This window comes from Dreissena polymorpha, chromosome 16, assembly GCF_020536995.1.
Source record: "Dreissena polymorpha isolate Duluth1 chromosome 16, UMN_Dpol_1.0, whole genome shotgun sequence".
Lineage (NCBI taxonomy): Eukaryota > Metazoa > Mollusca > Bivalvia > Myida > Dreissenidae > Dreissena > Dreissena polymorpha.
The window spans coordinates 21,967,601-21,980,002 of NC_068370.1; the positions used below are offsets into that span (position 1 = coordinate 21,967,601).

The 12,402-nt window shown below is 33.8% G+C and overlaps 1 protein-coding gene and 1 non-coding gene across 5 annotated transcripts in view; both read left to right on the forward strand.

Annotated features, from left to right (window-relative positions):
- The window catches only part of LOC127862081 (post-GPI attachment to proteins factor 6-like), a 41,585-nt gene that overhangs the window by 14,155 nt on the left and 15,028 nt on the right, over positions 1–12,402 (forward strand). For all 4 annotated transcript variants that reach the window (XM_052401041.1, XM_052401038.1, XM_052401039.1 and 1 more), the window contains exons 2-5: positions 1,304–1,478; positions 1,811–2,015; positions 5,650–5,792; positions 11,672–12,252. In XM_052401041.1, coding sequence (XP_052257001.1) covers positions 1,938–2,015; positions 5,650–5,792; positions 11,672–12,252 — 802 coding nt within the window. In that variant the 5' untranslated portion in view covers positions 1,304–1,478; positions 1,811–1,937. The remainder of the gene's footprint in view (positions 1–1,303; positions 1,479–1,810; positions 2,016–5,649; positions 5,793–11,671; positions 12,253–12,402) is intronic.
- On the forward strand, positions 2,916–3,005 carry Trnaf-gaa (transfer RNA phenylalanine (anticodon GAA)). Its single transcript is given in 2 exon segments — positions 2,916–2,952; positions 2,970–3,005. It is a non-coding gene; the product is annotated as a tRNA-Phe (tRNA).

A 12,402-nucleotide genomic window follows, 5' to 3' on the forward strand; every position in this document is an offset into this window, starting at 1 on the left:
TTGATGACTAACAATGATCTAACTGCATTTACCACTCATTTATCTGGTCAAATATTAACTTTTACTTGGTTCAATGAATCTTCGTCTGCAGTTGCGTTTACGAAGAAGAGGCTGTCATGTTGAAAGTTATCCAATAGAATGTATTCATATTGGACTTACTTAGAATAGGACCCGATTTCAAATTCAACGATTCCACCAAGAGTAAATTTTATAATTTATAAAAATCGTTTGAGAATTGGTTCCGTTCGAAAATAGGTACCCTGAGGCTAGCATGTTGATCGGTACGGTAGTATCGGCCCATATACATTTTGGGAATGAACAAATACAAAAACACACATATGTTATATGTCAGTCTTTTGTTAAAGGTGTATTTTTGGACATAACAATAAAAACTGCATTTAAAACGCGATGTTTTGACATAATACTGGCTAGACTTAGCTGTAGTAATCTGTTTCATGTACAATTGTCTCATAGTATTTACCGTTCTGATTGGTTGCTCAGATTTGTTACGATGCGCATGTGCTTGTTTAAAATAAAGTAATTTAATCTTAAAACGAAACTCTTGCTCATGTTGTTCTTAAAATAATTTTTACATTTTATTAAAAAATAAGCGGCACATAAAACATTTGATATGCATGTTGCTTCTATTAATCCATAAACAAACTAACATAATTGTGTGTTACGTAATTAAAAATCATAGCATCACCCTAGATCCAATGACATCAAACAAATAACAACTTATAAAAATTGAAAAAAAACATTAACTTTCCATCACTTCTTGAAGTTTTTTTGGTTAAAGGCATGATACTTTGAGGAGGACTAATACTATGAGAGTACAGGATGATGATTATTTTAAATAATTTGTCAACATATTATAGTTAAAAAAAAATATTTGGCTTTTTTGAGCAAAATTTAAGAATTAAGAATACATCATTTGTACTGCCTTTTAATATTGTAGGTAGAAGCAAATATAAGTACCGTATACACTATGATTTTTGAAACACAGTTAATACAAAAAATGTGTTCATGGTTTATTTTGTATACTTGCATACCAATGGTTGATTTTTAAAACACAGTTTATACACACACAAAAATCTGTGAAAAATGTAGAGTAAACTAGACAATATTTTTTATTTTTTTTATTTTACAGTTTTGTAAACAATGTTATCTCAAAAAATGTGTTCAGCTGAGTTCATTGTTTATTTTGTATACTTGCATACCAATGGTTGACAAATTATTGTCCTGCATATGATGGAAAGGCAAGATTACATTTTGTATACTGCTTACTTCATTTATTGTTTAGATGCTGATGTTTTCTCTGATATCTACTGGACATCTGCGATTCGTTTGTCTGAGTACTCGGGTTATGGTTCTGTTTCGCTGCTGTCATACAACATCCCACCTCAGACGAGTCAAGTGACCTTCACCTTTCAAGCAAAGTCATCTGGCATTTCATGTTTCTTCAAGGAAGTTTATGTGTAAGTATCAATCTTTTCCCGTGAGCCTTTAAGCACCTGCATTCTTTTCCCTCTAAAAATTTTTTTTTCTATTCAGGAACTGCAGATTATTAGAATTCCCTTCAACTGAAACCCGCTGTATACACATCTTCTTTCATGAGTTTAGTTTTGCAATAAATTTAACTAATATAAGTCTAGTTTGATTAATGTATTTACTAAAATACTGTATTTATCCAAATTAGCAAGATTTCATGACCCTCAATTTAAAAATGTATGGATAAAATTGGATATGGGACACTTTGAATTTTGTGTCTGTGAAAAAAATCTATTATTGCAGACTCTGTATATTTCAGTTATTTTCAACATGGCAGTTATCCACTTGTCACACCATACAATGAAACATTCCCAGAAAAATTCTTCACCAACAGGACGTCAGATTTCCACATCAAAATCCAGAAAGATGCTCAAGCTGTCTCGTACATGCTGGATGCTCCTGAACCAGGGAACTGGTACTTTGCAGCATTCTTACCAAAACATGATAATGGGAAAATAGAACAAAGGTAGACAGTAAAGAGTATATTATAATTTATATAAGTCTAAAACCTAATTATATGAAAAATTGCCATCTAAAATTCAAGCATCCATAACTCGATACCTCAAGCGCATTTAAGTCCCTAATTCTATACAATATTGTAATTTAACCCCCATAATTCATGAACGTTCTTCATTCCTCATTGTACAGGGTAAATCATTTGAACCTTGAGATATTGAATTGATTAAGGAGCAGTGCTTTTAATTGGACGACTGTCATCACAGTTAAATTGATATACTTGTATTAACTTTTCTATCTTCCCCATTTCTCTATTCTCTGAAACAAAAAATAATACTTACATCTTAGCAGTTATATTGCACTGATTCTTTTTATAATAAAAATGTTTTTATTGACGTCGCTCTGGAGAGTGGCGACTAGTATGTATTGCTTTTTTTTCACTTATGGGAGGAGAAGTTATTTTACTGATCAATGTATATATTTTTGTTTTAAGAATATCTTGCATAGTGGTGATTTTTTGTGTAAATGAGTGTAAATAAGTACTGCATTTTGTGCCTATTACATTTATCACAAAATTTATTGCCAATAATGCAAAGCTAATTGTTTTAATTAATAACTGATCCACAACTGATCGCAGGGGAAAGATCACAGGGACTGGGCAAATACGCGAAACTTTCTGGTTTTGTATAAAAACAAAACATAATCAAAATATATTTATTTTGTGGTTTTTCTAATTTGCTTATTTAGCGGAAAATCAATGTAGTACGATATTTGACGACCTATCGCGCAAGCAAGTTTATTGGAAGGCGTAGTGGTACGAAAACGTTAAATGTATTAGTTTATTCATAGACATATAATAACAATCGCTATACACAACTTCACCAAATAGCAGTACATAAATGATGTCAGCCGGAATGGCTCAGTTGGGAAAGCGTTAGACTGAAGTTGTTTACGCAACAATCATCTAAAGGCCCCCGGTTCAATCCCGGGTTCCGGCACGAACGGAACAGTTTGGCGGCTGACAATTTTTTTCAGTCAGGTTAATACATACAATAAAACTTTATTTTATGTAGACATTTTAAAATCCATTTTACTACAATTGGACATTTTTATTAAAATTAATGGATGCCGCGTGGTGAAAACGTTATTAAAATTTCTTACATCACTTAAATATCTTATAAAAAATACGTTTGTTTTTATATTAACAAATAAATGCAAACAACACATCTATTATCCATGTATATTTATGGTTGTCTATCATAGGCCCTAAGTACTATACCTACCACATATAGAGCGGGAAGTGCGACACGTATTATTGATTGTAACAATGAGTTGAGATAAAGGAAGCAGCCGCTTATCAAGGAGGAGCTGTGTCCCAGCAACCCGTTTCCCTAGAGTCAAGCACTCCTCGGAGTTTTTTTTTTAAGAACAACATATAGAGCGCAAAGCGCGACACGTATTACTATCCAGGTGGTATGGGCCCTTTAGCATTATCCGACTATTACGTCCATAGTTATCTTCCTTAGAATTTGAAAAATTTTGAAATCGTTGTTCGAAGTCCAAAATTTTCATCCGATTGTTCCCAATCTTGCACAGGTTTTTTTTATCAATGAGGACCCAACCCAAACTCTATATGAGCAATATCAGACCATAAGTCCAGAATTATGTCTCTTTAAATTTAAAAATAAAAGTGAAAAACTGCTTGGTGATTATGTCAATATTTTTCATCAGATTCTTTCCAAACTTACAGTGTCTTCATATCAATGAGCATTTTTACCTCATTCAAAATGAGAAACATCGGGACAATAAGTCCAGAATTTTTTTTGTATTTAATTTGACAAAATAAACAATTTCCACTTGTTTAAAAGATTTCACAACTTTTGTCTGAATCTTTCCAAACTTGTTAAGTATTTTTATATCACTATTACTCGAACCCTATTGAAAATGATGAATATCGGAGCAATAAATCTATTATGATCTTTTACTGAATTTCAAAGTATTAAGAAATGCAGCTTCTTTATGCAATTTACAGTTTTCATTCATTTTTTTTTTCAAACTTTTACTGTTTTTTCATATCAATGAGTACTCAACCCCTATTGTAAATGAGCAATGTAAGAATAAGTTCAGAATCATCTCCCCTTGAAGCTGAGAAAAATATGAAAATGCATTTACAGGATGAAGCAGATTTTTTAAAACCTACACAGTTCTGTTCCATTAATGAAAACTGCACACGGATGCCAGTAAAAAAAAAAGGAAACCAATGTAAATAAAATGAACTATGAAATATTTGGGGGTTACAACACAAAATAATAGATAATGGTAATTTGGGGGTTATAACACAACATCATAAATTATGTTTATTTGGGGGTTATACCACACAATTATAGATAATGGTTATACCAGTTTCTTTCTATTTTGTTTAAAATAATCGGCCAATATATTAATATTTACAGTAGAAAAAAATTGTTCCATGTAACTTCATTATGTGCCTTTTAGACTGAAATTCCCGACGCCCTTTGATGCTTTGAATCAATACTTATCTTGTTATATAATGTAATTGAAGAGTGTAAGCTATTCATGTTGAGGACTTGTATTTACTTAAACATAGTTAATTATTTAAGTGATTTTTTCCAACTTCTCCATAATGACACCTTGATTCACCTAATTTATTTCTGAATCTGAGGATACACAAACAACAAAAGTATTCCAAAAAGATCACTTATGTTTTAAATTTATGGTTCAATACTTGACTTCCATTTTTATGTCCCCCACCACTATAGTGGGGGACATATTGTTTTTGCCCTGTCTGTTGGTCTTTTGGTTGGTTTGCTCTAACTTTAACATTTTGCCATAACTTTGCAATTTTGAAGATAGCAACTTCATATTTTTGCATGCATGTGTATCTCACGGAGCTGCACATTTTGAGTGGTGAAAGGTCAAGGTCATCCTTCAAGGTTAAAGGTAAAAAAAAAGTTCAAAGCGGCGCAGAAGGGGACATAGTGTTTCCGACAAACACATTTCTTGTTGCTTAATAAAACGTTAGTATAGGTAAAATAAGTTATGAAAATACTGTTGTAGTGTTAAGTTATTCAGATTAACAATGTCTCAATTTGTTTGCAAATGACTCTTATTTTCTCAAATGGACTCGTATCAATAGCATTCCCAAAGTACTTTAGTATTTAGGGAAAAAGGCGGCCTTATTATATGATTTAAATGTTTTTCAATGCAAAATTAATATATTCAAATCTTGAAAGCTTGTGGAATCTTGCAGTCATGCCTGGTATTGTTCTAGCTAGGTGATGTAAACAGAAATATAAGCTCATTGTTGAATCTTGATATCTTTTTGCATGGAGGAACAGCAAAGTTAACCGTTTGTAAATTGATGTAATATTTATAAATGAATACAATTATTTTTACTCACATCTGTTGATGATTCGTCTGCTTGTGCTGTCCTTTAAAGGCATTTTAATGTTTATAGGTAGTGTTTTGCATTTGCAATTAAATGATGCATTACATAACTATGCCAAAATATAACAATAAGGCATTCATGTCTGTCCTGCATTCAGAATTAACATTAAATGAAAAAAGTTTGTACTGCATTGGTTCTCATAATGATAAACTAAATGCACACTTATTGCATTTAAGGGCATTGGTAAATCCTGTCTGTATGGCATGGTGATAGTGGTGGAGGCCACAGGTCTGGACAATGTTCAAGTCCTGCCCCTGGAAACCACCCACAGGCTGACACTGACCAATGACCTACTGAAGAAAAGGGTTCTATACAGGTAAACACATTCAGTTCAGATGTGCCTTATATTCATTGGAATGCTGAAGATCTGTTAAAATACATGAAGTAAATACTGGTACTAAATTTTCAACATTGATTACGCATTATGTTTAACATTGGTATATTGTCTTTTAACTATGTGGTCAAATAATGTACATTGTATGAGCCGATGTAACATGTAGACCACTGCATTCTATCTAAAATGTCACACCCCAATGTTTAGGTATAGAAACATTATTTTAAGAATTTATATAGATATTTGTCTGTATGAAACTCTTGCTTATTTTATGCTGTACATGTTTTATACAATCTTGTAAAGAATTTTATAAATTATGTAGTGATACTAATTTTTACATTTATCCATCTTTTTTTTTACATACGCCTTGTAACTTTTATTGAGATAATTAATTACCGGTATGAATCAAGGGATTCTGTCATAACTTTTTACAGTTGTTGTTTTTTATGTGGCTGTGTGTCGCAGTTAAGACTCATGTCTCTAGGATCAAGGTCACACATTTAGGTCTTATTTTACAAATTTTGATAAAAAATGCATTATTTTGTAAGGATTTTACCATATAATTTTAAATGCCCTGATTTAATTGTTCATCATTATCAGGCAGTGAGGCACATGCAAGACACATGTCCCTTCGGTCAAGGCTACATACATTTCTTTGCCCATTGCCTTAAGAAGAGTAATCATCTTTTCTTCCTTTAAAAATAGATGTTTACATGCTTTTTTATCTCACCCAAGCACAATGTGCTCATGGTGAGCTTTTGTGATTGCCTTTTGTCCGTCATGCGTCGTGCGCCGTCAACATATGCCTTGTGAACACTCTAGAGGCCACATTTATTGTCTGATCTTCATGAAACTTGGTCAGAACATTTGTCCCATTGATGCCCCGACTGAGTTCGAAACTGGGTCATGCTGGGTCAAAAACTAAGTCACTATGTCGAAAAAAAGAAAAACCTTGTGAACACTGTAGAAGTCAGATTTGATGCCCAATCTTCATGTAACTTTGTCAAAATGATTGTCTCAATAATATGTTGGTTGAGTTCAAAAATGGTTCCGGTCTGTTGAAAACATGGCCGCCAGGGGGCGGGGCAGTATTCCTTATATGGCTATAGAGAAACCTTGTGAACACTCTAGAAGTCACAATTTTTGCCCAATCATCATGAAACTTAGCCAAAACATTGGTTTCATTGATATCTCGGACGAGTTCGAAAATGGTCCAGATCGGTAAAAAAACATGGCCGCCAGGGGACGGGGCAATTTTCTCTATATGTATATAGTGAAAACATGTGTAAGTGAACACTCTAGAAGTCACATTTTTGGTCCAATGTTCATGAAATATGGTCAGAACATGTGTTTTCTGGATATGACGGTTGAGTTCGAAAATGGTGCGGATTGGTTAAAAAAGCATGGCTGCGGGGGGGGGGGGGGGGGTCATTTTCCTTATATGTATATAGTAAAAACAGCTTGTGAACACTCTAGTTTAGCATGTTAAGGGAAGTAACTGCAAAATGTCTTTTGAAAAATTATGTTGAATTGACAGAGTTGTCTCCTTTTTTAAAATATTTTTTTTAAGCACAAGAAGATTAAGTGGAATTAATTATAAATGATAGTTTTACATTCTCTAAGATAACATACTTTTGAATATGTTTTTTATTGTTTGATGATTCTGTACAATATGGCATTCTTTTGTCAAACGTTTTAGCGAGACTATACGATTTTTATATGTGTTAAATTGTAATATATTGATAAATACATGTTACAATAACACAAAATAGGCAAGACATTGAAGACGAATTTCATAAAATGTAGCAAAGACAAATAAGCGCCCTGAGCCGACGGTGACGAAAAGATATTTTTTACATATTTTCCTACAATTACCGAAGAATTCGTCTTTTTATTAGGATCAGAGGTAGTGTTCGTGTGTCGTATGAATAAAGATTCACATCGTACATGCATGATATACATTCTGGCGAATTTGACTGTACAGACATTTTCGATTTCAGAATTTAATATCTGGCTTATTTCGCATTTTTCGACACATGTTCTTCTTATCTTTTATTTTATATTATATTGAAATGTATGACCTTGTTAATACTCTAGAGGTCACATTTATTTTCCGATCATCATGAAACTTGGTCTGAAGATTTGTCCCAATGATATCTTGGATGAGTTCCAAAATGGTTTTTGTTGCTTTAAAAACATGGCCACCAGGGGCGGGCATTTTTCCTTATATGGCTATATATGGCTTTAGAAAAACCTTGTTAACACTCTAGAGGCCACATTTATTGTCCAATCTTCATGAAATTTGGTCAGAAGATTGGTCTCAATGATATCTTGGATGAGTTCGAAAATAATTATGTTTGCTTGAAAAACATGGCTTCCAAGGGGCGGGGCATTTTTCCTTATACGGCTATAGTAAAATCTTGTTAACACTCTAGAGACCACATTTACTGTCCGATCTTCATGCAACTTGGTCAGAAGATTCATCCCGATTATATTTTGGAAGTGTTTAAAAATGATGCCGGTTGGTTGAAAAACATAGCTGCCAGGTGGCGATGCATTTTTCCTTATATGGCTATAGTAAAACCTTGTTAAAGGGGCCTTTTCACAGATTTTGGCATTTTTTAACTTATTCATTAAATGCTTTATATTGATAAATGTAAACATTGGATCGTAAAAGCTCCAGTAAAAAATCAAGAATAAAATTAAAAAAAGGAAAAGAACATTGCCCGGAGCAGGTTTCGAACCAGTGACCCCTGGAGTCCTGCCAGAGTCCTGAAGTAAAAACGCTTTAGCCTACTGAGCTATTCCGCCGAGTACACATACTTGACGTATTTTATACATTATATAAGCAATCGTCGTAGTTTCACAAAATTTAACGACAAAAACAGAACTCTCCAAATTATTCAATCGTTTCGCGTTGCAACGCTTTATAATTTTTAGGTTTTAAAATCGTCAAAAGATGCATATAATGGCTATATTAGACCATGGTAAATGTTCAGTATTACTGTTTCCTCACAAATATCATAACTAAAACGAAAATTTGCGAATCTGAAACAACTTTTTTCAATTTTGTCAATTTACCAAAGCGTGAAAAGATCCCTTTAACACTCTAGAGGTTTATTTTCTGATCTTCATGAAACTTGGTCAGAAGGTTTGTCCCAATTATATCTTGTTATCTCAGGTGAGCGACTTTGGGCCTTTCAGGCCCTCTTGTTTAGCTCAACTGAGCACTATGATTAGCTTTTGTGATCACCTTTTGTTTGTTGTGCGTTGTGCAGCCTTGTTAAAACTCTATAGAGGCCACATTTATTGTACTTTCTTCATAAAATTTGGTCAAAAGATTTGTGCCAATGATATTCTGGACAAGTTCGTAAATGGTTCCTGTTAGTTGAAAAACATGACCACCAGGGGCATGGCATTTTTCCTAATACAGTAGATTCCACTTAATTGAATATCGGATAATCTAATTTATAAATAGAATAGAAATTGAATTGAAATTGAAAACACCAAACCATTTGCATCTCTTCCCATTGTAAAAACTCCACATATTCTGATAGGAAATACTGCCTTTTCCGGTTAATTGAAGAGCCTATTATCGATTTCACACCATAATCCAGCGAAGAATCTCATAAATCTCCAAGGATACGCATGGTATCGACGATTTTGACAGCCACGCTCCATTGACTGCCTTTGTTTTCATTTCACACCATGCATGTATTCAGCATCTGTCAAGCATCACATGACCAACAGGTGTGGTATGTGGGCCACGTACAATGCAAATCACAGTGTGCAGTCATGCGCAAACTTTCGTATGCAAACTGTCGAGTGACACACTTCAACATTTTGTTGCTGATTAGAAACAATGAGTTTGTTGCCGATTAGAAAAAACTGTTGATGTGTCTTGCTCGACAGTTTGCAATAGGCAAAGACCTATAGAATACATAGGTCTTTGCAATAGGTGATGGAATGTGACAATATATTCTCAGTTGGTGTATATAAACCATCACAACTGCGTCACATTAAATCATATCTAAACATGATTTCGAACAAACAAACGCAAGGATCTTAGCCTTGCTGACAAATATGAATTGTGTGCATTAATTTTGATGTAATTTTTTCATTCTAAAATATATGTATGACTGAGTTGCAAGTTTATATTTAGTCACACCACATGGTCTGTTGAAACACGCAGGCTTTCTATGCGTGTATTTTGACGGCATCAATTTTGCACTCTTATTAAAACACGGGTGGTACATGTAAAATGAAAGTGTTAGATGATTACACGAGGACATGTAGCAGTATGGCTATAGTTAAACCTTGTGGCCTAAAGGCCACATTTATTGTCCAATCTTCATGGATCTTAGTCAGAACCTTTGTTCTTAATATGATATTTTGGATGAGTTCTAAAATGATTCCAGTCTGTAGAAAAACATGGCCCCCAGTGGGCAGGGCATTTTTCCATATATGGTTAAAGTGGAATCCTGTTAACACTCTAGCAGTCACATTTTTTTATCCAATCTTCATGGAACTTGGTCAGAATATGTTCCTCAATGATATCTTGGATGAGTTTGAAAATTGTTCTGGTTTGCTGAAAAAGATGACCACAAAACTTTCCTGATATGGCTTTAGTAAAACTTTGTTTATACTATAGAAGTCACATTTATTGTCCAATCTTCATGAAACTTGGTCATAATATTTGTTCTAATGATGTCTTTAAAAATGGTTTGAAAATGGTTACGGCCTGCCAGTGGGTGGTGCATTTTTTCTTACACATGTATGGCTATAGTAAAATCTTCCTAACACTCAAGAAGTAGAGTCCAATCTTCATGAAACTTGGTGGGAACATTTATTATTATGATATCTGGGCTGAGGTTGAAAATGGTTCCGGTCCGTTGAAAATCATAGATGCCTGGGTAAGGCGCATATTTCATTTTATGGTTAAAGTAATACCTTGTGAACACTCTAGAAATTACATTTATTGTCCAATCTTTATGAAACTTAGTCAGAAGATTTGGCCTAATTACAGCTCGGCTGAGTTAGAAAATGGTTATGGTTCATTAAAAAAACATCCCCACCAGGCATTTTTCCTTTTATCAGGGGTGTGATTTTTCCTCCTTTCAGCTGATTTCCTCCCTTTTAATGTCAAACTTATTTTACAAATAGTTATTAACTTTGCTTGATTTATATGCAAATGAACCCTGGGGTGGCCATGTTAAATCACACCCCTGTTTTATGGCAATATAGTGAAACTTTGTTGACATAATATTAGCCACATTTATTTGCAAATGTTCATGAAAATTTGTCAGACAATTTGTCCCAATGAAATCTTTGGTGAGATTGAAACTGGGTCATGTGAGCTCAACAACTAGGTCACAATGTCAAAAACAACAACGTGTAAATACTCTATAAGTCACTTTTTTAGTCCAATCTTTATGAATCAGCTCACACTTTTTCAGTAAAGTCTAGTTCCTTTGTGTCTCAGGTGAGCGCAATTGGGTCCATAGACCTCTTGTTAGAATTTTCCTGACAAATTCATTTACTCTTTTGTTTCTGTGAATAATTAATAATTAAGTATATTAGGGTGAAAATATAAGACAGTAAACGTTTGTGTATTCCCAAAGGAGCTATATTAATGTCTGGGATTATGTTAAATATATTTTTGGTCTGAGTGTTGGTAGAATCAAGGGTCCAAGATATTTACCTATTGGCGACTGAACAATCTGGTGTCTGAGAGTCACATACACTGTTCATTTGGCTGCCATGCATTATTTGAGAGCAAATTTGACATTGCAATATTTATTTCTACGCTGTTTGCCTTTTGTAAAGACATTTCTTGTTTATATTCATGTTTGGTTTCACAGGTATGCATTGCCAACAAGTACAGTAGAGTACAAAGTTAAAATTAACAACTGTTCTACAAAGATGCTGTCAGAGAAATCTGTATTGAAACCAACTTCCCCGACTGTGAATTCCACAGCATCAGCCATAGATCAGTCATCAGAACCTTCCAAACTGGCACAGACTTCCCCACCAGTGCCTAAGGCAAACACATCAGAACATTTGGTTGCTAATGACTTTGAAAATTCCAGCAATTATTCTTATTCCTCTACAGTGCAATCAAATGAAACAGATTCTGACAATGCCCGATATAATCCCGATAATGAAACCAAATCCTTGCAGTCTTCTTCCTTTACTCAGAAATCCAGCATGATAAAGAATTTAGCCACTTCTACAACTGATATGTGCCCAGTAATTGCAGTGATGCGATCCAGTGCTCTTCCAAACGTGCAATCTGCCACATTGTCAGACTGTGGTAATCAGACAGAGTGTGAAAAAAGACTGCTTTCTCCATCTGTTGATGGTTGGACATACATCACCATAGCCATAGATGACAGCTATAATGTGTCAGAGATTTCATTTGATCTTTCATTTGAAACAAAAGGTAAAATGCTAAAATATATTGTTAATTTGAAGTACTTGCTTAAAAACTATTTTGTGTATGTTTTCATTCAGCAACCAAAAACAATCTATTAAAAATACTTTTTCCTTTGTTCTTTTGTTAATATTTAAAAATATTGCTTTATGTGCATGT